General features: G+C 39.3%; 1 protein-coding gene and 1 long non-coding RNA gene across 9 annotated transcripts in view; one reads left to right on the top strand and one right to left on the bottom strand.

Moving 5' to 3' along the window:
- The window catches only part of SNX10 (sorting nexin 10), a 67,206-nt gene extending 50,540 nt beyond the window's left edge, over window positions 1–16,666 (top strand). For 3 of the 8 annotated variants that reach the window (XM_025291270.3, XM_006066058.4, XM_006066060.4), the window contains 5 exons: window positions 2,011–2,097; window positions 5,524–5,624; window positions 6,187–6,285; window positions 14,159–14,368; window positions 14,822–16,666. In XM_025291270.3, coding sequence (XP_025147055.1) covers window positions 2,011–2,097; window positions 5,524–5,624; window positions 6,187–6,285; window positions 14,159–14,368; window positions 14,822–14,903 — 579 coding nt within the window. In that variant the 3' untranslated portion in view covers window positions 14,904–16,666. Of the gene's footprint in view, window positions 1–1,632; window positions 1,663–2,010; window positions 2,098–5,244; window positions 5,364–5,523; window positions 5,625–6,186; window positions 6,286–14,158; window positions 14,369–14,821 lie in introns of those variants that run through there. The other 5 variants (XM_044946719.2, XM_044946720.2, XM_044946721.2 and 2 more) reach the window with 3 other exon arrangements.
- Window positions 16,587–19,242, bottom strand: LOC112586512. Its single transcript, XR_006552853.2, has 2 exons — window positions 18,427–19,242; window positions 16,587–18,223 (listed from the first exon to the last, which is right to left on the bottom strand). It is a non-coding gene; the product is annotated as an uncharacterized LOC112586512 (long non-coding RNA).
- Window positions 19,243–27,910: the final 8,668 nt, after the last annotated feature.

Raw genomic sequence — 27,910 nt, 5'->3', positions numbered from 1 at the left:
CAGAAACCCTTTTTTGAGTGACAGGTTTGTAGAAAATTGACAAATGCATTTGTTTGTCTTTTCGTTTTTGTGTAACCTGGGTAAAGGCTCACTATTTCAGTAACGGGTATGTATCTTCTGCTGTTAATATGGAACACTGAACTGTTGGAAATACTTAATTTCCCCTGTGGGATTTTCAAGAACTTCTGCTTCTCCAGTGGAAAAATGGAGCTGCCAGCGCCCTGTGAGGGAGTGTGGTTTACATGTGACTGGGTGACTAGGAGCCTTCTCCCTTAGTCCGGCTGAACGGGGGCAGGATGACCTTCTTAGCCCTTGTCAACATTCTATCTTGCCCTGAGTGTGTGGGGACACTTTAGAGGGTTAGATGTGGTCTACCCTGGACTCTGGTCTTCTCTCCTATTCTTAACCTATTTGTCCCTCTGTTTATTGATTCACTGATGATTGATTCATTCCTTCTAAGAACTATGGGTGTGTGAAAAGCACTGCGGGAAAATGAGTTATGTACACACACTCAGGTAGAAGATGGAGGTGAAGTGTGTCCTGAGGGCACGGTGCCTGGGTTCTGTTTCATTTCTGCCCCTGGGCAGGATCTGCTTTACACTGAACCAGCCACACTTTATGTAAGAGGGGCTCTTATCAACAAATGTTTTTATAATCCTTCTTATAATTAACAATGTGCGTTTAAGAAATAATGGCCAAAATGTTTAGAACATTGCTGTATTGTTGCCTTGTTTTTATTGTCTGTCTTCTAAACGACTTTAAAAATACATAATGAAAAGATTTCAAAATAAGTCTTTTTGGAGCATTAATTCATCACCTCTGTATGCATATTGAGGACAAGCAGTAGGGTAGAAATCTCCAATGCAAGAACAAAGTATTACTTTAGAAGGTGAGACTTATAGGTAGCAAAAGCTATTTAAGGGAATGTGGACTGCCTTTCTGCTTTTCTGTTAATTTTCTGTCTTGCAAACTCTCATTTTATTATCTGCATAACAGAATGGAGGTTCTTTGTCCAGAAAACTCCATAATATTTCTTCTTCTTCTGCTTTGGAGGATTGACAGCCTACTTCTCAGCTGTGCCAAAGCAAAGCTGTAGAAATGCCTACAATTTCAGTCCTGAAGTCTTTTTTTTTTTCTTCAAAACAAAAGGTTAAAATATTTAAAATGAAATTCAGTTAGCAAATTTATAATCACCAAATAAATAATACTTTCAAAGATTATCATGCCAAACATAACAATTTTTCGTTGTACATGTTTTCATATTTTAAAATTAAGCTGATGTAGTGAAGAGCACTTTTAAAAAAAGTATTTTAAATTTTACCCTGTGTTTCTTGTTCTTATTATCTTTAAAAAGGAATAAAATTATCTACTCTGTATTTTTTTAACTTCTCCAACTTTTACCTATAACATGAGGTTGTTATGAAGAAGTAGTTTACCACATGGGAAAGTATATTTTAAAAATAGAAACATATGTCAAAAGCACCCATCTTTCTATTCATATTACTAAGTCAGTATTGCTTATTCTCAGGGCATCGGGGTGCACAGAAGTCATTTTCAACTCTCCTTGCTTGCTTTTCACATGACCTTTGTCACTCTTTCTTATTAGTGTTCTAGCAAGTAACTTATCAGGCAGGGCCTGTAGTTTTAATGCAGAGAAATGAAGTAAGTATGAAATGACCTTTTTTAAAACTTGATAAAAATGTGAACCTATTTTTCATGATTAAAAATTGAAAATCAGTTTTAGAATACTCTGTTCTTATTGTCTTCATATAACCTGTAAAACCAAATCATGCCCAGCTCTGTTTTGCGTTATTGTAGAAATTCCATTTGTGGCAATAGTGTTTTTTGGACTTCCTGTGGTGCTTGATTCATTAACTTCTTGTTTTTTTAAAGGACTATAACCACATCGGTTAAAGCTCCTTTCAGTTTGTTCTAGTACAGTCATTTCTCTCAGCCCTTCCGAGCCCTACTTGCAATTCTGAAACATATTTCTTTGTGATGCCCTTACAGGAATTTGTAAGTGTCTGGGTTCGAGATCCTAGGATTCAGAAGGAGGACTTCTGGCACTCTTATATCGACTATGAGATATGTATTCATGTAAGTATGCCATCAATAGTACATAGAAATCATAGTAATTTTTAGGTAGCATACATTTTATGGGTATTACGATATAAGTGAAATTTATAAAAATGTTTCTAATTCAAAGAACTGAATTTGAATGATTGCAACTAACGCTTGTCTCTTAAATGAAGTAATATGATGGTTCCTAAAGTTGAAAAATGGACTTATTTGAATTCCTCGTTGTACCTTTGTTAATATTAATATTTTAATGTTTATTGCCTTCATGTTGAAGATGTGAAACATCTAAAATTCACAGAGTTTTTATAGCTCATTAATGGTATTTCTTTATGATCTGTTATGGCATGTTTCTGCAGACTATATTACCTGATAAATCTTAAGTTCTGAGAGGATGTAGAGTTCTCTAGAAAAGAGATGTACAGTGTTTTATATGTAGAACAGAAAAGTGGGAAATGAATATGTGCAATTATTTTTGCCTTGGTCTCAATTCTGAGTAATTAAGAGAAGTAATTAACTAGAAATGACTTATTTTATTTGGAAATAATACTGTATCATAATCTTTTGAGGAGTATTGTGTGTTGTGTGGCCTCCTATAATTATCTTGAATAAGTGTCAGCTTTCTTTTTCTGTAAAGGGCCAGGTAGTAAAAATCTCTGGCTTTGTGGGCCGTACAGACTCTCAGAATCACTGAAAGCAGCCATAAACAATACATAAATGAATGAGTGTGATTGTGTTCCAATAAAAATTTATTTGTGAAGACAAGTGGCGTCTGGATTTGGCCCACAGGTGTATATGGTTTATTGGCCCTTGACCATGAAGATAGTCACTTCTTTTGTCTGATTTAGTCCAGACTTCTCTTGAGAGCATAGCAATGGGCTCAGATTTTATCTGTGACTGTGTAGTATTATACAAGTGAGATAAAATTTAGCCACTCTTTACTCTTCCCACTGTTAATAGCTAAATTATTATATTGGGCACCTCAATGCCACTAAACTTCTCTTTTTTCTTTCTTCCTCTTTTCTTTCAAACTTCCTCAACTTAGAAAATAAAGTAAAAACTCAGAATGCTTTTTTTTTTGATGATGGTGTTGAAGGCCATTATCAGGGTATGCCTGTTTTGATTTTGTTTTGGTTTTACTCCTAAGGTCACACTAGATATTCATTCTGTGTGGAAAATTATAACACGAATATATAAGACTGAGCATTTGAAAATGAAATGAAAGTCTTTAGTTGCCTTCTGACTTCCTCTAAAAAATTTGTGGGTCAAATTTTGACATATTTATTGACACACTTTATAGTAGGTATGAAATGTAATTATCCTCAGGGAGTTAATGAAAGTATAGATCCTTCTTTTCTACATAAATAACTTGATGTGAGCTCAGAAATGTCCATTAAAAAATATTTCCACCCAGAAATAATGGGTTCCACAAGTACTATTTGGTGGTGCTCGGCATTTTTCTGTGGTGGTAGTGGTTGGCGTTTCTCTGAGATGCTAATGAATTGACAATAAATACATGTTCTTGGCTTGGTAGACAGCAGAAACCAGCAACTAGATTTAGAGGAACTTAATAAATTAGTGATCTCAGTGTAGCCTGATCCTGAAGAGGATTCCACCTGTTGTACGATTAGGAATGGGTGGGGAGCCTGGATAGTTCTAGTTAGCCTCGCTTAGACACTGCACCCATAGACCCATAGAGCTTTGCAGGTAGAGGAGCTGGTGTTTAACCCATTTAAATTAGCCTCAAGGGAAATAATACCAGACAGCTCTGAAGTCGTAGCATTTACCTGGAATTTTAAACTAATGGATGGTCGAGGTGAGTAGCCCTTCATGTATTCTCTCCTGAGCTTGTCCTGCAAATGAAGGTCTTATTGATAGACCCTTGTCTGGTGTGGGCACCACATGGATCTCCAGTTATTCCATCCACAGTGGTTCTGAGCAGAGAAATGAAGGGAGCTGACCTGGACTCCGTCTATGCGCGAGGCTCAGGAGGCTCTGCAGTGACCTGGTCCTCTCTGGGGAGAGAACACTGATAGGGCGCCCACCCAGGCCTCGCTGGGGCACAAACTCTGATGTAAACGGCCTGCCGACTGAGCCCCCAAGGGTCACATTAGAGGGAGGCCCTGGTGTGCTTTGAAATCCACACACACAATGTTATTATTGTGCCACAAACTCTATCTAGCGCGTTTTGCTGCCAAATTGTCCACAATGAGATTTAGGCCAATAAATACTTGGTGGACAAATTTCTTAACTTCTCTGCATCCTGAGATTCTTTGAATTTTATAAAGTTCAGGAATACCAGGAACTGTGCTGTACATCTCATGGGGACAGTTAGGAACTAATGCCTGCTATCACTGACACTTCCCAGAGAAAACAGCCTTTGGGTGCATATTAAGCAGGTTGGTAACGGTGTTTGAAATAATACCAATCTCTGGGGCAAAAAATTTCTCATTTGGCAGTATACAGATTATGAAATAGAATGTTGAAATTAATAGGCAGAATAGAGATCTTCTTACAAAACCAATAGACATAAGCCAGTCTCTTGTTTTACACATAGGAGAAACAGCCTTAGATAAAACCCATAGGAGAAGCATCGAGGTTTTGCTTCAGGTAGGGACTCTGAGGGTGGCTTTTCCTAAATCTGCCTTAAGGTAATAGAAAGTACAAGTTGCATCTAGTAACTAATGATAATATTAAGAGATAACATTTACCATTGCATATTGTCAATCCTGACAATGACCCTGGGAAACAGGGATGTGCTATTTCATCCCCATTTTCCCATCCAAGGAACTGGAGTTCAAGTCACTTGCCTTATAGCAGAGCCAGTACTGGACTTTGGGTTCTCTACACACATACTTGTCCTGTGCACCACACGCCTCTTTCACTCTATCACACTCTCTTGCACACCTAGTAGAGAAGGGAAATGCTGATCTCTTGTTTAAAGGTGATTTCAGGATCCCAGGTGATCTGTGTGGTCTGTGGCGATGGCCGTATCAAGGACGTGACCTTCTGCAATGTCATGTTGAGGACCATGAGAAGGTGTCTCTAATCCCCAAAGACTTCTCCATGGATGGATGGATGGGGTTAAATGCAGTGGATGACCCTGAGCTTTTACTGACCATTTATGTTTCAGGATTTTGTCTAATGTTTACGATTTGTCTCTGAAAGAAGTGCTATAGATGAGCAGGAAGCTACGTCAGGACTCAGGGAAAGGCAGGTTCATGCCTTGCCCCAGGACATCACTGCTCATTAATGTCACCCCAGCTGTCTTCATGGATGCTATGTTGGTGGGTTATATGCAAGATTTGAGTCTGGCATAAATGCAAATCTATTTTTGATTTTTTAAATCCTACTTTAAATGAATATTGGGGCATAGAGAGTGTTAAAGATACAAGAAAAGCACATTTTCCTCAAGTGAGGCTTATGTTTTTTGTTTTCTTTAAACAGACCAATAGTATGTGTTTTACAATGAAAACATCCTGTGTGAGAAGAAGGTATAGAGAATTTGTGTGGCTGAGGCAGAGACTCCAAAGTAATGCATTACTGGTGTAAGTGATTTAAAGAGTATATTGAGAAGACTTTATTATTATATTCAATATTTAAAAATTTGACCTACCACTATATATAAAATAAGTAACAATGAATAACACAGGGAACTATATTCAATATCTTGTAATAATTTATGGGTAACAATCTGAAAAACAATGGAAAACACCTGAAACTAATATAATATTGTAAACAATATACATCAATTAAAAAATTGACATGTATTGATATATATGAAGGCTTTTGTAGGCTTTCTTCTCAATTGCAATATATAGCTTTATCTTTTTGACTGTTGCCTCTGAATTCAAAATTTACCACTTGAATTATACTAATTTATATGAGTATTGATCATGAAAGTCGTCAACAATGTTTAAAAATATTTTTTCTTTAAGTTAACTGATTTTTCCATACCCTTATTGTATAATGTAACTATAAAATATGTGTATAATTATATAATAGTTGTGTGATAATTATCATGCATGATTTGCTTTCATTTTGAGGGATTTCTGTAACTAAATTGCCTTGATTTGATGATTAAAAAAAATTTTTTTTCTTTCTCATAAGACAACTGCCAGAACTTCCATCTAAAAACCTGTTTTTCAACATGAACAATCGCCAGCATGTAGATCAGCGCCGTCAGGGTTTGGAAGATTTCCTCAGAAAGTAAGTGTGCAGAAACTCTGGTGGCCAGATGGGAGATGCGCGCGTAGCACTCTGTAAGAATTGAGGGTCCTGTGGTCAAGCCGGAGAGAATGTTCCTGTTTCTAAAATGCTGATAATCTGCTTTGGAGGGATGCTCAGTAATTCATTTCCTATATTGTTAGCCATTCAGTCGTGTCTGACTCTTTGCGATCCCATGGACTTTAGCCCACCAGTCTTCTCTGTCCAAGGGATTCTCCAGGCTCTTGAAGTGGATTGCCATTCTCTTCTCCAGGGTATCTTCTCAACCTACGGATTGAACCTGGGTCTCCTGCATTGTAGGCAGATTGTAGGCAGAGTCTGAATCACCAGGGAAGCTAGTTTAACCCCTGCCTCCATCCTTAACATGTCTTTCTTTTCTCTGTGTCTCAGATTTCCTTTGCTTGCTCTCAAAAGAACATCAATCATTGGATTTAGAGCCCACCCTAAATCCAGGATCATCTGTTTTGAGATCCTTAATTTAATTACACCTGCTAAAATCTTATTTCCAAAGGTCATGATCATAGGTTACTGGGATTTAAGAAGAACATCCCTCTCAAGGAGACACAATTCAGTCCTCTACAGTAACTTTCAGGTATTGGCCAATAGAAGCCAATACTAATCCTCCTCAGAACTGTAAATCCATTTGTGCTGCACTGTGCTCAGTCATTTCCTATATTAGAGCACCATCTTGTGGCTCACCTCACACAGTGCATATTCAGGACCAAACCTTCCAGAAAGAAAACAATGAACTAATTGAATCAGATAATAAATATATACTCCCTTAAGCTATAAAGCAGAGCCAAATTGCTTGGGAGTTTAGCTGACAAGAGTAAAATTTGCCAGGAAACAAATGTGCCTTATTAAAAGGCACTTCTTAGAAACTCTCTTTATTTACAACGTTTAGAATCGACATACCAACATCAACTCTACAGTGGGCTGCTAACAGTGTTCTGAGCTCCTCTAAGTGAATAACTTGTTGCTACTCTTTGGAGGGAATGTTTATAAGGGAGTATTTATTGGTGTTTGAATAGTCTTAGTGGGTTATTAGGGCTTCCCAGGTGGCGCTAGTGATAAAGAACCTGTCTTCCAATGCAGGAGATGTAAGAGACATGGGTTTAATTCCTGTGTCAGGAAGATCCGCTGGAGAAGGGAATGGCTACCCACTCCAGTATTCTTGCCTGGAGAAGCCCATGGACAGAAAAGCCTGGCAGGTACAGTCCATGGTGTTGCAAAGAGTTGGACACAACTGATTGTCTTAGCACACATGCACACAGTGGGTTATTAACTCTGGAACACTTGGTAATGGTTGGTACTGCAGTGGAAGTGACTTGAATGCACACTGCTATGATTCCTCTTTTTTTAAATTTCTACTCTGTAATAGTGGAATATTCATCCCGTGGGACAACACACTAATCTGCACACAGACTCTGAGGCCAGACTGCCTGGGTTCAAATCCTGCTTCTGCTACTTGAGCTGGGAATTTAGGCAAGCCTTTTACCTCCTCTGCGCTTGTGTTTGCCCACCTGTAAAATGGGGTAATAATAGTATCTACTTCATAAGGCTGTCAAGAGGATTAAATCAGTTAATGAATGTAAAGCACTCACAACAGACTGAAGTATAATGTGTGATAGCCAAGTATCAGCCATTATTTTAATGCACTTAGACATGGAATAGCTTTGAGCTAATTTTTCTATCTTCCTATTTATAGATAAGGGAATAAGCTGAGTCCTATGACTACTAGTTAGTGGCAGGGCCCAGGCTCCTGAACTCTTTTTCTACTAGCTTCAGGATCTGAAGCCATCTTGAATGTTCTACTCGGCACCTTCGAGCTAGCCTGAAATAATATACTGCCCTCTGGCTCTCTCTCTCTATGGCTCACTCATCAAAGGCTTGGGTATTAAGTATCCACATGAATATTAATATTTATTTCTATTAGATTGGTATCATGCTTTTCCTTTGAAGGGGTCATGGAGACATACAGAAACAGCCAAGGTTATAAATTGAGGGAAGGTTGGAAAAGAAAAAGCTGGGGGCGGGAAACAGAGGAATGAAAATGTCAAGAGAACAGAAGAATCTAACCGAGCCAAGTCCTCAGAAATCCTCACAGTGGTGTTCTGTGGCGTTTCCTAGGCATGACAGAACAAAGACCGGCTCAAGTTTTTCCTGCCCTTTCCCTTTGGAGATAGCTCCAATTTTAATTGTCTATATGAGACCCAGGTGGCTGATGGCCTCTCCCTAAAGACCTGATCCCCACAGACAAGTCTGCAGAGTGGCGTGTCACTCCAGATGCTGCTCAGGGAAACTGCAGACCGGCCATCGCCAGTGAGTCCCGGACAGGGCTAGTCATATCCTGCAGTCTCCGTAAGCATTTGGGGAGCTGCGTGTTTTCTGTAGAGAAGTGTCCTTATTTGAGATCAAAGGACACCATGTGTCTCTTTGCTTATGTTGCTTGTTAAGCTCAAGGCCTGTGTTTTTTTGACCAGGAATTACTTCATTGTTTTGAACGTGACCTTTCCTTGCACAATTGGGCAACCAAATTCCTGCCGGTGTGAGAGTCACCAGGCTGTTGAGGGGCTGTGCGTAGCTACTCTACGTTATTCTTGCATGCTGTGTTGTTTGGCAGTTTGCTGGTTGAATTTCACGCAGAGGTCATAATGGAAAGTGTCTTGGGTCAGGAGCTGGAGGGATTGGGTTCCAGGTCTCCTGTGAATCTTGGCTCCTGGTTGTTTTCTGGCTCTGAAACCTCAGTAAAGTCATTCATTCCTGTGAGCCTTGGTTTGCTGGAAAGTGCGATAATGTAATACACGCACCACCGGCCTCACGGGTAGTTGTGTCATTCAAAGGAGGGTTGGGAAAGGACTCAGTGAGCCAATATATGAAGTGACTGCTTTTGACCAGGCTGGGTCCTGAGGATATAGGACTGCACAAGACGGACACATATCCTTGTCCTCTTGAAGCTTCCATTCTAGCGGGGAGGCAACTGCATACTTAGCAGGGATGTCTTGATTCATTAAAGTTGAATCTTGATGTCATCCAGAAGTCAAATCATGGAGTAGACACCATTGTGATGTTATTTGTCCCATTATGGTCTGTGAACATTAGTCTCCAAGAGATGAATTTCACATAAAAAGTGAAAGCTGGTGCTTCTATGTAGTCTGCTCCTGAAGGAAACAAGGAGTCTAATACCACACTTTGGATTCAGTCCTCGCTTAAAGGCCCTGAATGCTGTGGCCCCTGCTATCCTCCCCACCGTCTTTTCTGTGCCCCTCAAATCTGATACATAGTCCTGTTCTTTGTCCAGTGTGTGTAGAAATAGCAACCTTGCATGTCTTTGCCTCTAGTGGACCCCTCTGTCCCCCCAGCCTAAGCCCACTTTGGGAAACTGGATGCAACGTGCAACTCAGCCATCTGTGTCCTGACCCCACCTTGATGTCCCCTGAGGCTCTGTTGGTTACCCATTAAGTGAGGCTACTATCGGTAGCCTGTTCCTTGTTTGTAGGGCACTTTGGGAATTTTTGAAGAAAACACCACAATATTAAAGTATGAAATATACCTGTGTATTGTAGATTTTTAGCATGTATTTTTAATTATTGTTGGCTGCACCACACAGCATGGAGGATCCTAGTTCCCTGACCAGGGATTGAACCTGCACTCCCTGCAGTGGAAGCACAGAGTCCCAACCACTGGACCACCAGGGAATTCCCTTTTTAGTGTGTATTTTTAAGACTTGGTTTTTAAACTGGTGATGATGATGAAGGGGAATGAAATTAGGGGGCTCCCCAATAAATGCCCCAAATAAACATGCTGCTTTTTGAATTCTTAAAAAACTTGGTTTTTATATAAATTTTGAAGTTAAAGAGTGTTGTATATGTTCAACCTCTTTGAAACCAAAATACTGCTGTTTCTATGCATAGGTGTTTATCTATAATATAAATATGTATTTTTTCCATTTTAAGGTCATCTGTGAAGTTAATACATATTTGATAGCAAAGTACATAGCCAGGCAGTCTTCATAGAGAAATTAGAAAGTTGTTCCTTTGCTGAGGTACCAAATAAGAAGAATTTATACCATTTTATTGGCTACATTTAGCTTTTTACATGTTTTATCTCAATACCTATGACAATATTAGGAGTCAAGTTTCATCTCAATTTTATAGATAAGGAAATTATAAGAAAGGTGGAGGTACTATATTAATCCCAGGAACTGGCAGCTTTATAATTAGAACTCTTAAATGCTAGCTAAAGTTGGTATGATTGTGAAATTTTTCAAATATATTCATTTTTCCTCAGTCTTGGGTATACTCTCCCTTTGGGATTTCCTCCCTGGCTAATTTTAAATTGTAAGTCACTTTTACTAATAGTTGTGAACAAAGAAGTTAGAGACTAAATTATAAGCTCTGTTGGTAAGTCTCCAGCTATGAAACTGGCATTCCTACTATTTTTTTGCACTTTGCTATCACAAGTGGGTGCCAGCTGTCACTGAACTCATTCCATTAATATAACTACATGTACCTTACAAGGTAGACTTTCATATTACAGTAATGTATGTCTTAAAATTTTAATGAATTTATATAAAAATTTTTTATGAAAGGATATCATGGAAACACTACAGCTAGTTTTACACACACACACACACACACACACACAATTTTTATAAGTCTTTATGTTCAATAGAGGGCACCACAGCACAGATCATGAATGTCTTCAATGAAGATTTGTAGGTTTTATTTTTTTCTCATGGTAAGAGGTAAACAGGCTGAATTAATTTTTTTTTCTACATCAAACTGCTAACCTTCCAGCTGCTATACAGATGTGTATATATACCATTATATTGGGTTCTGTAGACTCAGGGCATCCTTAGTTAGGGTTACATGGTTTGCATAGCTATACATATTCTCAGCTGAAGCAATATAGAATACACCTAATAAACTCATGTTGAGGAAAACCAGATTTTCAAATGTGTTTAATTCAAGGAAAAACAGGTTTTGCTTTGTTTAAAGTTATTATGGAGAAAGGAATAACTTTTGACTCATGTTATAAATAACTTGTGCTTAAAATTCCTTTAAAATTCTAGAGGCTATTTTTTGTTCCTTTTATGAGGGCTTGAAAATTATATACATTTATTTTTATGGAGACTTATAAAGGTGACATTTTACTGACTGTTTTACAAAGTACTCTTTATTTTAAGTTTGAAGTTGATGTCAAGTTTGAAGTTGATTTTCTGCTATTAAATTTGGGGAAAATGTGGTGTAAGTATGACTAGGGTAAAAATAGGATTTAATATTATGATGGCAGTCACAATACTCTGATATATAGTAAATCAGATATTACTTAAAATGAACTAATTATGCTTACTGAACCAGATGGGAAAACACTGTGAAAATTTTGTATTTATAATTTTGGAATGAAACACTTGACTGAAAATAAAAATCATAAATACAATTAAAAAATTATTTTTGCTTATTTAAAACTTATTCATGGAGTACAGTGGCATAAAGTTAGCTAACCAGACAGAGGAAATTCACAAAACCTAAACTGGGCGAGTGTTTTTGCACTCAAGAGCCTGTACGGGTCTTCAGATGTTCCCAGCCACATCCTTCTCCCCTTTCAGAACTTTGAACTAGGTGTGCCAAGCTCCCTCTGGCTGTTCACTTGTGTGTCCTCCAGATGGCAGTATTAAGCAGAAAAGACAAGACCGGGAAATAATGAGTCTAATGTACAGTAAAATTGGAAATTGAATTATAGTTCAAGAAAAAAGACAGTAGCCTCGAGGTCCTGATCAACCTGGACTCTGATCACTTTTGTTTGCTGTACCCATGTGTTAGGTTACTAGCAAGTTAATAACAGTGTGTGACCAGTTCAAGGCTCAATAGAATTGCTTTAGACATGAAATAAAGCTAAAATGAATTTGTGTCCAATATCATTGGCATTAGTGCTCATTACTTTTGTGGTGTAATGCCTCGAAGCATCCAAAATCAATTTTAAAGATTACCCATTATTTTATAAAGAAAATAAAACGCATTTCCAACAGAAACAAAGCAGTAAGTATAATCCCATGAACAGTTACTTGTAACATCGTGGGCAGGAAACCACTGAAAAAGGGACACAGGAAACACTCAGTTCAAACTTCACAGCGAAGGCAAGTTAATATTAATGGTCGTTGCTATATAAATCTTCTCTTGATTTGAAGCATTTAAAACAAGAGTGGTAAACATTTATAAATGTAGAAAATAAATCTCAAAGAGTAGTAAAAAGGATTTACTACTTTACTCCTTGTACTTGGTAAATTAATCTTTATCATGTGATATGGTCATTTACTGAGGGAATTCAGGGCAGAGGACATGGAAGAGTGGAAGTATTTAGCTATTTGGCTTGAGGCTTTGCCTTTTAAAAACGCACAAAGGTTTTACTTTTCATTTTAGTAGGTCAGTAAAGAAAGTTTTCTCAAAAACCATTTGTAAACCTATCTGGAGCAAAGAGGACAGCCCGATTTTGGTTTTGATATTGTGTATTTTTAGATGCTTGCCTTCTTTAAGAAATAACTGCCTTATTTGAAAGAGAAGGAAATATTCCAGTGACCTTGGTTTTTAAGTAAATTGATATGAATGATCAAAAGAGATTTACTTTTCTAATTAACTTGTTTTCTGCATCTAAAAATGCAGAATATAAGGTAAGTTTTGTTGGTCTGAAATACGCTATTTCTCATAGATCTCCACATGGAAAATCCTGTGTTGAACAGAATTATACTTGCGTTTCAGTGTTTCAGGTTTGTCCCCACCATCCGGTCTTAGTGTCTTGTGTTACACCATTATTGAACTATTGAGTGAGTGAGTGAAGTCGCTCAGTCGTGTCCAACTATTTGCGACCCCATGAACTGTAGCCTACCAGGCTCCTCAGTCCATGGGATTTTCCAGGCAAGAATACTGGAGTGGGTTGCCATTATTGAACTATTAACAGAGACTAAATTATCATGTCAAAATTGTTGCTAAAAAGAGAAAACCAGTTTTTATTTAAACATAAGGGTGTTCTTTGATACGCATTTCAGAAAAGACACAATAACTGATGAAATGAATTTGAGGATGTGTACCTTTGGCTACAGGGCACTTTTTCATTCTCCATGATGTACTAGCTGAAATCTGTACTCCCTTTGTAAATTTTGATCTTGGAATGTGGGAAGGCTAGTATGTACTTGTTACTGACTTATCATACTTTAATTACATATATGGTAAAACTGGCTGGGAGCAATTTTATTTAGTGACTCATTTTAAAATATGCTGAAAATTTTGGAGAAATTTCAGGTCAACCTTAAGTATTCAAAAAATGCTCCCTCTCAATTGAGCCCTTGTGAACCTGTATATAAGCATCTTTGTAAAGTTTGAAAATGTAAGACATGCTGAGAAATGTATTGACTTTTTAATATGGTTTTTAATAGTTGTTGAAAGTTTTGATGTTTCATGACAGCCTAACCAATAAAGATCACAGAGCTGACATGCTGGTAGGCAGTAAATTTTTTAAAGGCAGAATAAATTTCTCTCACTATCTAAGCAAAATATTTCCATAATTAATCCACATGGTCATAACAGATGGTTAAATTGAAGAAATGTCCTTGAAGTTATTCTTTTAACAGATGTTCTTAACTATTAGCTTCATGTTTTTACTCACCTAAATTTCCAAATAATTGAATAAAAGTTAACATATGCTTTCATCCTTTTAATAGGGAGAGTCTGTAATTGATGCCAAGTTTGCCATAGTAGAGAAATCACTTCAGTGGCACATTTCTAATGTTTTTCTCTCTCCCATCCTATAATTGTCCCTCCCTGTGCACTGATCATGTCTTCTTTTTTCTTTTACATAGGGTTCTACAGAATGCACTTCTGCTTTCAGATAGCAGCCTTCACCTCTTCCTGCAAAGTCATCTGAATTCAGAAGACATCGAGGCATGTGTTTCTGGGCAGACTAAGTACTCTGTAGAAGAAGCAATTCACAAGTTTGCCTTGATGAACAGACGTTTCCCTGAAGAAGAGGAAGGAAAAAAAGAAAACGATATAGATTATGATTCAGAAAGGTATTTCCTTGCATTTTGATTTAACGTATACGTATTTATATAACACATCGTACACATATGCGTGTGTATAGACATATATACACTCCACTTTTTGTTGATGTAATACTAAGATAATGAAAAAATTAATTGACTGAGATTTTATTGAGCTGTGACAGCTCATCATAGTAGTCTTCACACACACCTCCACACTGAATTAATGAATGCAGCAGAAATTCAATTATCTGCATTCTGATTATGTGACTTTCATTTAGTCAGACTTGAATTATTCGCGTTTAAATTATCTAGCTAAAAAAATATCCAACTGCACTCCAAATGGCTAATTAAAAGTCCAAATTTCCTGTCTCTCTTTGTGACTGGAGATAATTAAAGTTCTCCTCTGTTACTCAGGCTTTGAGTGTGTTGTGAAAACCAATTTCCTCTTTTTATTATTCTCCCCCCTCTCTTCTTTTCCAGTTCATCCTCTGGGTTTGGACATAGTAGTGATGACAGCAGTTCGCACGGATGTAAGATGAGCACAGCTCCGCAGGAATCCTGAAAAATAATTCTAATGTTACCATTTTAGGAATAGCAAATTGTGTCCAGTCATAGAGAATAAAGCTTGCGAATAATATATTCTTACCTAAAGCTCACTGTCATATTAAGTATTTAAATTCGTAAGGATGTTGTGTTGTTTATTAGTGGTATTTTTATGTTGTCTGATTTTGGCTAAGCTTCTGTGAAAAGCTAAAAGCCTGTGAATGCAGCACTCTCCTTGATCAGCGCACGCTATTGGTAAAATGAGATCCTGCCCTCAGATGAAATGATTTATATGTTTAAACAAAATCTAGTTGGCTTTATTGCATTTTAAAAGATAGGTAAATAGGTAGCATTTCAAATCCAGATGGAGCATTTCTTCTTGTATTACTGGGGCAGTGTTAGCATAAACACAGCAGGTATGTGTATGACTTACGGCACAGACCAGAATGCCTCTCTCAGACAGGCAGCTGGAATTTTGTGGGTACCTCCTCTGCACTGGAAAAACACTGAGCTTTGGAATGGCTGATTGAAATATTTTAAGAGTGTTTAACCTTTCCATTATTCTATTTCACACTTAGATGGAAAATGTACCTTATGAATAGAGACATGTTAAAATAATGTTTACATCTTTAAAAATAAAAAGCCCAGAAATAGCGCTAGTCATTTTGCTTATATTTGCAATATATAGAGGGCTTCCCTGGTGGCTTAGCAGTAAAGAATCTGCAATATATAGATTCAGAAATACATTTTCATTGTTCAAAATCAGCTTTAACACATGGTTTCTGGGAACAAACCATTTGTTTTCATTATCTGTGTGTAATTAGAATTACAGGTTCATGATTTATTTTCTGACTTAATGTGCAATTTCTTAGCACTAGATAACTTTCAGTATCTGTGATGGTTGCTTGTTACTTTAAGTTAAAAGTAGGATCTTATAAAAATTAATAAAATTTGCCAGTAAATATTCCCATAATGTAGAAAAGGATATGAACTTCCTAATTTCAGAATTAATTATTCATTTTTAAAAAGTCCTTTCTTTTAAGGCATCTGCCTAAGAATTGGTATAATTTAACAAAATGTCTCTTTTTATAGTGGTCAAAGATAAAATATCTTAGATAAACTACATTGAACTTCAAATTTCAGATAAGAGCATTTTCTTGAGATAACTGTTCATATTTCTTCCTTGTTGAATGGTATGAAATATCTCTGAAATTAACAAGAAGATATCTTTATATAAGGGGGATAACTTGTTGCTTTAATTAAATGTTACCTCACCCTCATTTTAACTAGGAGTTTATTAAAAGTTACTGTATTATTTTAAAAAGTCTTTGAAATGCTTGTAACTGAGACTCAACAGAAAAAACTAAATTTAGAATACAAATGATTTCCTTAATTTTGCCTTTTTGTTTTCTGTTTAGTCTAAAATGTTATTGAACTTTTTGTAAATATTTTGATTTAATGTATCTTGGATCTTACTACTTTATCATCTAAGACTCATTATTTTAATACTGGAGGAAAAAAGATTTAGCAGTTTCTTTTTATCTTGCTGACATGTGAAGTTTGCCATTCAGTCATTTCAGTGTGGTCACCAGCTCCTTGGCAATATGTATTTGTATTCATGTTCTGTTTTACAGTAGTTTTGAAAAGCATATATCGTGCCACCAATTGTAATTCTTAGATGATGAAACTATAGCCATCAAAATTGATATTAAGTAATGCGTAATACTGTGGTATGTAAACTTCATGAGATCATCATTTTCACATTAAACATCAAAAAAACAACTTGTTTGTTGGATTGCTTATTTTATACAATATATTTCTTCTGACTTAGATCCAAATTCAGTATATTTCTGAATCATCAGTAATTTTTAATGGATAATTTTGTTAAAATTTGATTTCATATTCACTGTAGTTGTATACATTTAAGGCATAGCTTTGGTTTGGTTGTTTTGATATCTAAGTACTGGCTTCTTAAAACTGATTTCCCAGCAGCTGAGAGATTTAAATGAACTTCAGCCCCTAGAGGCTTTCTTGCTTTGTTCAAGTCTCTTATTTTTCTCTGGCATATTTTTATAAAACTTTCTTTAGAGAAAGAAAACAATTACTTACATAACTAAATAAAATAGATGTTTATTTAAAACTATTTAAGATGTAACAAATTTAACGAATTCTTATCCTGGATGCTTTATGATTTATATACAGCAAATCTATATTTCTCTGGCTAATTCTGAAAGGGTATGCTATTCACCTATTAAGCTAATTTATGTGTTCTGTTTCAGAACTGATTTTATGTATAATCCGAAAGTTTCAACAATGAAAATCAACAACCTGTTACTTAGGGCTTCTTTTAAAGTCTCACTTGGAAGATAGTGATTAAAGAAATTGAGTTAAAATTTCAAGTTTTAAAAATTACTAAGGAAAAACAGAAATGCTACTCTTGAGTTATGTACCTTAAGATATTAAATATCTTGCAGGAGCTTTTTAACTCTAGTTCACATTTTACTAAATAATTAAATACAAACAAGTGATATGCAATAACCTTACTATAGTAAGATTAAAAAAAATTCTTTTATGGCTCTTAAGAATTTAAACAAATTCATTTCTCTTAGCCACAATTACCATTATATCCCAACATTAAATTGATGCTGTTTTGAATTCAAAACGTTTTTTGGTGCCTTGAGGATTCATCATTATTGAGCAGCTGTGGTACAGATAAGGTTTTCAATATTTCAGCCATAAAGGAAGACCCTTTTCCATGAAAGGCTTCTAAAATTTTAAGACAAAAATAGCAAAAGCTTATTCTATTTCTACGTAAGTTTTCTTCTTAATAATTTAAGTCACTTTGTGAATACAATGCAGCATCTTTTCAACAGAGGGACAATTTATTTCAATACTATTTTCTGCTTTTGTTTGGAATATAGACCTTTATTATATATATAACATATGTATATACACATTTTCAAATACAAAAAGCTGTCTGAAATTAGTTATTGTAATTAGACATTCAAAGCATAGGTACAATTTTCCTTTGCACATAAAGGTCATATGAAATTAATACATTTTAGTAGAATGGAATTCAAAAATTTTAGGATGTACATAAGCAACAATTTCTTTAAATTTCAAATATTTACAAAGGATTCTGGCTTTCTTCTTGCCATATGCAGCTCACAAACGAGTCACCATTGTTCCTTTAAGTCAAACACAATTGCTCTTCACTCTTGATGGAAACTTTTCTAGATCATTGTTAGGAACAGTGCACTGGACGCTAATTTATTTTAGCTGTGCAAACTGGTAGTTGACCCCTTTTCTCCAAAATTCCAAAGATTTCCTTTCAAAATACTAGGAAACGAGAAAAAAAAATTAAGCTACAATTTTTCTGCGGAATTTAAAGACACTACGCAGATGGTTTATGCTAAACAGGAAAATACCCTTTCTCCCCCGACGAGAAGTGTAGATGCATCCAAAACCCCACACCGCTTGTCTTTGCTGCTAGAGGCACAGCACGGGCATAACTTGTGGTTGTGTTTTTGCTTGTTTCTTACCTCCGGGCCTTCTTTATAGCTCTGCCCCCCACCCCACCGGCGGCGGCGCTCCCGCTGCGGCACCCAGGCCGCCTGTTGGCTGCGGCGCCCGGCCGGCTCGCGCACACTCCCCGCGCCGCTGCCCGCACACGCGCGCTCCCGCTGCCTCCCACCCGGGCCGCTCCGCCGGCTGCGGCGACTGGGTGGCAGGTAGCGAGCCAGCCGGCCTCAGTCCGGTAACCCATGGCAACCGTCCTGGTAACCCATAGCAACTGCTAGGCGGAAAGAAAGAAAAAAAAAAACCAACCCGGGTGGAGGGGGGCGGCGGGTGGTGAGTGGGAACAACAACCGCAAAGAGACAGGATTTACAGCTCCGACCTGCAGTGCCCCCTCCCCTGCCCACCTGCCTCGAACGTGGGCACCGCGAGGCCCCCTTCCTAACTTTAGAATGACAGCTTGGCGGCTGGAAAAAAATAATATAAATAATAATGCAGAAGGGCTTGAGGTGACGGGTTTGGTGCGGGAGGGAGGTTTGAATATCGATGACCCCCGGGGACTGCAGTTTCAGTCGTTTCCGGGGCCCTGCTGGTTTGGGAGCGGGCGTGGAGCCGGCTGCCGCCAGTCGCTCGGGTGGGTTTCGGGCTTAGCCGGGTCAGGGCGGCCGGGCCGGAGCTGGGGAGGCGGCGGCGGCAGTTCTCACTCTAGGGCTGGACCCGTCTTTGTTCTGCGGAAGCTCGCGTGGCGCTGCGCCCTCGACCCCGCTGCGGGGCCCAAGAGAGGGCGAAGACGCGCCGCCGGCTAGGGTGTGGTTGCGGCCTTGTAGGGGCCCGGGAGCGCTCCGGGGTCGCGATGGAGCTGGGGCGAAGCCCACGCGTTCCAAATGTTTTATCTGCGCCCGCACCGCACACGTTGGTTGTCCCCTCTCCCCTGTAGTCTCCCCAGAGCCCTAAATAAACCCTGCGGTGGAGGCGCCTTCGCGTTAATGTGCCCCCTCCCTTGTGGGTAGGGAAGGGACGGGTGCGCTTGGTTGCGGGACTGGGTCTCCGAGGAAGCGCGTGCTTCGGGGTCCTGAAACAGCCCTGGGTCAACGTTTGATGTGTGCGTGTGTGTGGAGGGAGTGTGGAAGGAATGTATAGGGAAAGACAAGTACCTCACTCCACTAGGGCTGGGAGCCCAGAGGCCGAGCTTCCTTTACCCGAGAAAAAAGGGCGCGGCCGCTGGCAGACCCGGTGCAAGGCTGCAGGAGGACAGAGGGGGGCGCTGCCAGGCCAGCGTGGTGGCCCGGCGATCCGTGGGAGAACGCGCCGCCTGGGGTCTGGCTAGCCTCTGCGTGGTGGTGTGGTGGTGGGGCTTCCAAGTGGAAAGAACCCACGCCCTACCCAGGTTTCCGTCGGTACTTCGGAGCGTCATCTGTTCATTTACTTATTCTCAGAACAGCCAGTTGTCAAAAGGATGACGCAGGAAATACAACCGGCACTGGTTCCATTGGATACAGAGTAACTTGGTGCATAAAGAGTCCACTCCACCAGAAGTGTAGTGCAGTGAAGAGAGATGGCACTCGGAATTTGGAACTTGGACCCCTTATAGTTCTAGGTCTAAATCTAACCAGTTGTAATTCCAGGTGCATTTTGATGTTTTAATAAGGATTAAAGTCTGGATAATTTTTTAAGTCTTTTGAGATCTTAATCCTCAATTATTCGCCCTCTGTAGGTGTGTGCCAGTTACAAATAGCAAAACCATCAGCAACATTCAACACAAAGACCTGAATAAGTATAACTCACATCTGTACAATATATAGTCCTGAAAAGGTGATTAGATCAAGTGTTTTATATATCTAATACTTGCACTGGTAAACAAAAGGGAAACTGGCTAAAGAATCCTATTTTAATCTTTTCATAAAAGAATCTTCTGAATATATGTTTCTGTTGCCATCGATCTTAGGGAAATTTGGTATATTTTTCATAAACGTGCATGTTCTGGGCTCTGCTGCCTACTGGGCACCAGGTAAAAAGGAGACTGTAAACTATCACACCTGTGTAAACCGTAAAAGATCACTTGCCTGCCCTGGGATCCATTCAGTACAACCCCAGCCCTCTGCGTAGTGGTGCACTGGGAGCCCTGTGCTGTAATTTAATTTTTTTTTTTTTTAACAAAAGCAATTACAGAAAAGTGCAAATTTAACGGGTGACATTTAACATTTTGCCGTGGCAGGCAGCCTCCACTTAAATGGGGCCTTTCTGCAGAACAACAGGAGCCAAAAGGCCTGTGTCATGGAGTAATGTAAGACACAATCTGGGCTGCAAACGCACAATGAATCGGGAAGGATTTATGTAATTAATTGACCAGTCTTAACCTGTTATCGTGATGTAAGGAATTTGGAACTCATTAATTTGGGCTCTGACAGATTTCATATTAGAGCTGGCAAATATGGATTGAGCCTCTTATTCTTGTAGCAGCTGGAATTTCCATGACAGTGAGGATTAGTGAAGAAGACCTATTGCTGGAGTCAAACTGCCTCTTTGTAATCAGTAGCCCTGCTCTGCATTAAAAGGAAAATGAAAAAAAGAAAAAAAAAAAAGGAAAAAGCATATTACCTGGCTGAAGGAACGAAAGGGGCTGATTCTCACCCTGCTGGTATGGGTGTTGAGCTCAAGCATCTGCAGTTGAATAAAAACATTAATTTTAGTCATAAAGTTAGGTGGTTTCTCAAGCACCTTGAGAGAATAAGAAGATAGAATGGTCTCAGGGTCAGGTTTACTATTGTCAAAGGTAAAAGGGATTAAAAGATGGAGCCTTTGAATTTCCTCTACGTGCACACAAATGTATGAAGAAGGACATAGACGTCTTAGAGGCAAATGGCAAGTTTTGAGTAACATATCCACAAATAAGAGATTTGGAGCCTTGAAAGAGAAACTGGCTTTCTCAGGAGCCATTGACTCTGTCCTAGTCAGAGCCTCTTTGTGGATCTCAGGAAACCCAGAATTCATATAATGAGCCATTCGTCGATAGTCTAATTTGTGTCCTTTTCACAGTATATGATGGTTAATGAGTCACCCATTTGGAAATGTCTAGTTTCTTCTTTGAGATTTTAAGAAAACCCAGTAAAAATCTAACTTTCATTTTCACCCTCCTTGACAATCAGAAAAATGCTCGATTAGAAAAAAAAGGTTCCAAGATTAAACTAAATGCTTTTTCTTTTTCTTCTTTTCACAATCGGTTTCCCCTATTGCTGTGCAATGTGATAAGGTTAATGTAACAACTGCCATAAGGATCATTAATACAGGAAGATAAGCAAAGTTGCACGTTTAAAACATTTTCAGGGTATCGTTTGGCTCCTTCTGCTGATAAAGAGGACTTTGGTAACAAATGCAGAATACAGGCACTGAATATTTAACTTTTTAGACAGAAAGCCCAATTGACCTTTTCTAGTATGTTATTATTCATAAATACTCTTCGAAGTTGAGTACTGACTGCTCTAGAAATATGTTTTTAAATTTGTACATTACTTTAAAGAATTTCCAGTCAAACAACTTTAATTTTAATATAAGAAATAGTGCTATAATGTGAATCTTTGCAAAACAAAAGGATTTCCAATCTCCTCTCCCACTTTTTTTTTTTTTTTGCTGTCTTGATTCCAACCAGATTCCAAAGTATTTTTTTTTTTTTTTAGTTAGTGATAATGGAATTTGATCTAGTAATGAAGTACTTGGTACAAAGATTTGTTTTGTGATTATCTTGTTAAGAAGTGATTTCTTCAGCTTTGGTTCCATTTAAGTGCATGCATGAAGATAAACACTGGAAATTTGCATCAATATATTACTGTTATCCTTCACATTGAGAGCAAAAAAAGAGCTAGTAGTTGTTATTAGTATTATTATTTCAGTGGGAAGTCTGTGAAGATAAACAATTGATATCAGCAAGACTTGGATAACTAGTGTAAACCATGACAAGGGCGATTAATAGTGTGTATAAACACACTTCAAATTTGTATACACTATCTCAGCTCTCACCTAGGGATTTCTTTGTATTTTTTTTAAAAGAGTAATTTGTAAGTTGACAATTACAAGGTTATCAGCTCTTGTGCTGTGTGTATTGTTTATATATTGGAGGTATGGAATGGACACTTTGAAGTGTGATTTACCCAAGAGAGTGTTGACAGGAGGGAAGTCTGTTGAATTGGGTTCTGACTCTGCCATTAACACATACCCAAAGGCAGCTCCCACCCTCTGTAGACTGCAGTATTCTCATCAGTACAATAAAAAGACTAAATACAGAATGTCTTTAAAGGTGTTAATAAATGTTATTTTAAAAAAAGAAAGAAAGAAAGAAAGGGAAAAAAGGAGGTAGGGTGGAAGTTTTCATGGCCTATTATTTTCGCAGGACTTCCCAGTGCCTTTCATATGTTGATATACTCTGTGTGTGTGTGTGTAGGGGGATACTGTTTTACAAAACTGTATCCAAAAAAAATAATAAAAATTTCATGAACTTTTGAGTCTATAATACTTTGGATATTTTTCCCAGAATGATTAAGGGACACTTGTGTTCATCCTTGGGTTTCCTAGGTAGCTCAGTGGTAAGAATCTGCCTGCCAATGTAGAGAGATGCAGGAGATGAGGGTTCCATCCTTGGGTTGGGAAGATCCCCTGGAGGAGGAAATGGCAACTCATTTCAATATTCTTGCCTGAAGAATCCCATGGATAGAGGAGCCTGGGCAGCTATAGTCCATAGGGTTGCAAAGAGTCAGGCATGACTGAGCAACTGAGCACGCACATGATCATCCTAAGTGTTCTTGAGGATATGGTGTGAGAGATGGGTGCATGCATGCTCAGTCACTAAGTCATGTCTGACTCTTTGTGACGCTATGGACTGTAGCTCCCTAGGCTCCTCAGTCCATGGGATTTCCAGGCAATAATACTTGGATGGGTTGCCATTTCCTTCTCCAGGATATCTTCCCGCCCCAGGGCTTGAATCCATGTCCCCTTTACCACTGAGCCACCAGGGAAGTCAATGTGGATATCACTAAATGAGAAGGATTCCCTTTCAGTGACTAGGTTCTGTAAAGAGGTAGGGAGTATAGTGCTAAGTTTAAATCTTAGGTTCACTGCCTAAAGATGAGTGGCTTGGGGTAGGTCCCTCAACCTTTTGGAATTTGTTTCTTTATATACAACATGACGATAATAATACACCCTGAGGGCGAGTTGTGAGGTGCTGGTGAAATCAGAGCGAGTTTCCTCTTCTTGGAAGGCTCTTTGACTTTCCTCATTCATGCCTTCGGAGCAGTCTCTCAGAGTTATCTGAGATGTTGCCTCTCTGGCCGCAGTCCTCATTTTGCCCCAAATAAAACTTAACTCACAACTCTCAAGTTGTGCATCTTTTTTAGTTGACAGTTATGGCGACCACGAAGGGATCCAGAATGCACTTCCTTTCTTCAACTGGACTCCACCAGAAACCAGAGCTTTGGTACCAGCAGCAGCCCCTTGCCCCCATCTGCTTCCTTGGGGAGTGCAGACGAATTTGGGGGTGGTGGCTGCATGGGCGCAGGAGGGCCTAGAGGAGCTATTCCACGTTCAAGGCCGGAGGGGTGGCAGTGAGGAGATACCCCTCGTCCAAGGTAAGGAGCAGCGGCTGCGCTTTGCTGGAGCAGCCGTGAAGAGATACCCGACGTCCAAGGTAAGAGAAACCCAAGTAAGACGGTAGGTGTTGCAAGAGGGCATCAGAGGGCAGACACACTGAAACCATACTCATAGAAAACTAGTCAATCTAATCACACTAGGACCACAGCCTTGTCTAACTCAATGAAACTAAGCCATCCCGTGGGGCCACCTAAGATGGGCGGGTCATGGTGGAGAGGTCTGATAGAATGTGGTCCACTGGAGAAGGGAATGGCAAACCACTTCAGTATTTTTGCCTTGAGAACCCCATGAACAGTATGCAAAATGATAGGATACTGAAAGAGGAACTCCTCAGGTCAGTAGGTGCCCAATATGCTACTGGAGATCAGTGGAGAAATAACTCCAGAAAGAATGAAGGGATGGAGCCAAAGTAAAAACAATACCCAGATGTAAATGTGACTGGTGATAGAAGCAAGGTCTGATGCTGTAAAGAGCAATATTTCATAGGAACCTGGAATGTCAGGTCCATGAATCAAGACAAATTGGGAGTAGTCAAACAAGAGATGGCAAGAGTGAATGTTGACATTCTAGGAATCAGTGAACTAAAATGGACTGGAATGGGTGAATTTAACTCAGGTGACCATTATATCTACTACTGTGGGCAGGAATCCCTTAGAAGAAATGGAGTAGCCATCATGGTCAACAAAAAGAGTCCGAAATGCAGTACTTGGATGCAATCTCAGAAACGACAGAATGATCTCTGTTCGTTTCTAAGGCAAACCATTCAATATCACAGTAATCCAAGTCTATGCCCTAACTAGTAACGCTGAAGAAGCTGAAGTTGAACGGTTCTATGAAGACCTACAAGACCTTTTAGAACTAACACCCCAAAAAGATGTCCTTTTCATTACAGGGGACTGGAATGCAAAAGTAAGAAGTCAAGAAACACCTGGAGTAACAGGCAAATTTGGCCTTGGAATATGGAATGAAGCAGGGCAAAGACTAATAGAGTTTTGCCAAGAAAATGCACTGGTCATAGCAAACACCCTCTTCCAACAACACAAGAGAAGACTTTACACATGGACATCACCAGATGGTCAACACCGAAATCAGATTGATCATATTCTTTGCAGCCAAAGATGGAGAAGCTCTATACAGTCAGCAAAAACAAGACCAAGAGCTGACTGTGGCTCAGATCATGAACTCCTTATTGCCAAATTCAGACTTAAATTGAAGAAAGTAGGGAAAACCACTAGACCATTCAGGAATGACCTAAATCAAATCCCTTATGATTATACAGTGGAAGTGAGAAATAGATTTAAGGGCCTAGATCTGATAGATAGAGTGCCTGATGAACTATGGTCGGAGGTTCATGACATTGTACAGGAGACAGGGATCAAGACCATTCCCATGGAAAAGAAATGCAAAAAAGCAAAATGGCTGTCTGGGGAGGCCTTACAAATAGCTGTGAAGAGAAGAGAAGCGAAAAACAAGGAGAAAAGGAGAGATATAAGCATCTGAATGCAGAGTTCCAAAGAATAGCAAAAAGAGATAAGAAAGCCTTCCTCAGTGATCAATGCAAAGAAATAGAGGAAAACAACAGAATGGGAAAGACTAGAGATTTTCTAGTTTTCTCTTCAAGAGAGAGAGGTTTTCTCTTCAAGAAAATTAGAGATACCAAGGGAACATTTCATGCAAAGATGGGCTCCATAAAGGACAGAAATGGTATGGACCTAACAGAAGCAGAAGATATTAAGAAGAGGTGGCAAGAATACACAGAAGAACTGTACAAAAAAGATCTTCATGACCCAGATAATCACGATGGTGTGATCACTCACTTAGAGCCAGACATCCTGGAATGTGAAGTCAAGTGGGCCTTAGAAAGCATCACTACGAACAAAGCTAGTGGAGGTGATGGAATTCCAGTTGAGCTATTTCAAATCCGGGAAGATGATGCTGTGAAAGTGCTGTCCTCAATATGCCAGCAAATTTGGAAAACTCAGCAGTGGCCACGGGACTGGAAAAGGTCAGTTTTCATTCCAATCCCAAAGAAAGGCAATGCTAAAGAATGCTCAAACTACCGCACAATTGCACTCATCTCACACGCTAGTAAAGTAACGCTCAAAATTCTCCAAGGAAGGCTTCAGCAATATGTGAACCGTGAACTTCCAGATGTTCAAGCTGCTTTTAGAAAAGGCAGAGGAACCAGAGATCAAATTGCCAACATTCGCTGGATCATGGAAAAAGGAAGAGAGTTCCAGAAAAACATCTATTTCTGCTTTATTGACTATGGCAAAGCCTTTGACTGTGTGGATCACAATAAACTGTGGAAAATTGTGAAAGAGATGGGAATACCAGACCACCTGACCTGCCTTTTGAGAAACCTATATGCAGGTCAGGAAGCAACAGTTAGAACTGGACATGGAACAACAGACTGGTTCCAAATAGGAAAAGGAGTACGTCAAGGCTGTATATTGTCAACCCTGCTTATTTAACTTCTATGCAGAATACATCATGAGAAACACTGGACTGGAAGAGGTACAAGCTGGAATCAAGATTGCCGGGAGAAATATCAATAACCTCAGATATGCAGAAGACACCACCCTTATGGCAGAAAGTGAAGAGGAACTCAAAGGCCTCTTGATGAAAGTGAAAGTGGAGAGTGAAAAAGTTGGCTTAAAGCTCTACATTCAGAAAACGAAGATCATGGCATCTGGTCCTATCACTTCATGGGAAATAGATGGGGAAACAGTGGAAACAGTGTCAGACTTTATTTTTGGGGGCTCCAAAATCACTGCAGATGATGACTGCAGCCATGAAATTGAAAGACGCTTACTCCTTGGAAGGAAAGTTATGACCAACCTAGATAGCATAATTAAAAACAAAGACATTACTTTGCCAACAAAGGTTCATCTAGTCAAGGCTATGGTTTTTCCAGTGGTCATGTAAGGATGTGAGAGTTGGACTGTGAAGAAAGCTGAGTGCTGAAGAATTGATGCTTTTTAACTGTGGTGTTGGAGAAGATTCTTGAGAGTCCTTTGGACTGCAAGGAGATCCAACCAGTCCATTCTGAAGGAGATTAGCCCTGGGATTTCTTTGGAAGGAATGATGTTTAAGCTGAAACTCCAGTACTTTGGCCACCTCATGCAAAGAGTTGACTCACTGGAAAAGACTCTGATGCTGGGAGGGATTGGGGGCAAGAGGAGAAGGGGACGACAGAGGATGAGATGGCTGGATGGCATCACTGACTAGATGGACGTGAGTCTGGGTGAACTCCAGGAGTTGGTGATGGACAGGGAGGCCTGGTGTGCTGCGATTCATGGGGTTGCAAAGAGTCGGACACGACTGAGCGACTGAACTGAACTGAACTCACTCATGCCTTCTTGCCTGGTTCATGTCACCTAGTTGTTCAGGACTCTGATGAAATGTCTCCTGGTGCAGATGCCCACTCTGGCCACACCCCCTGCAGGGCAGGGACTCTTTTGCTGTTTCCACTCAGGACCTACTTCACATTGGCACCGCCTTCCTGGCAGCACCCACGCCCCTGTGCTGCATGGTTGGTCACCCATCTTCTCTTCAGGCAGAAGCCCCTGAAGGATGAAGAATGCATTTTATCTCTGGCCCGCCGCAGCCTCCCAGCACCAGCCATAGTTTAATACAGAGAGAGTTCCAGAGTCAGAGATGAGTTACACTCCTATGTAGGCAAAAGGTATACAGACCCTTCTTAAAGCCCCTTTCCTGTGGTAGAACTAGCAAAAGTAGCAGTAGATCAACTTCAGGAATGGTGGCAGGTGATTCAGAGAGATCTGCCTCCTGGAACTGGAAAGCATTGGTTGTCCAGAGGGTGTAGAAGAACCTGCTGTTACAGTGCCTCATGTTCCATTTTTCTGTGG

This window comes from Bubalus bubalis, chromosome 8, assembly GCF_019923935.1.
Source record: "Bubalus bubalis isolate 160015118507 breed Murrah chromosome 8, NDDB_SH_1, whole genome shotgun sequence".
NCBI lineage: Eukaryota > Metazoa > Chordata > Mammalia > Artiodactyla > Bovidae > Bubalus > Bubalus bubalis.
Note: the sequence above shows the minus strand (reverse complement) of the source record. Positions and strands in the feature narration are given on the sequence as shown.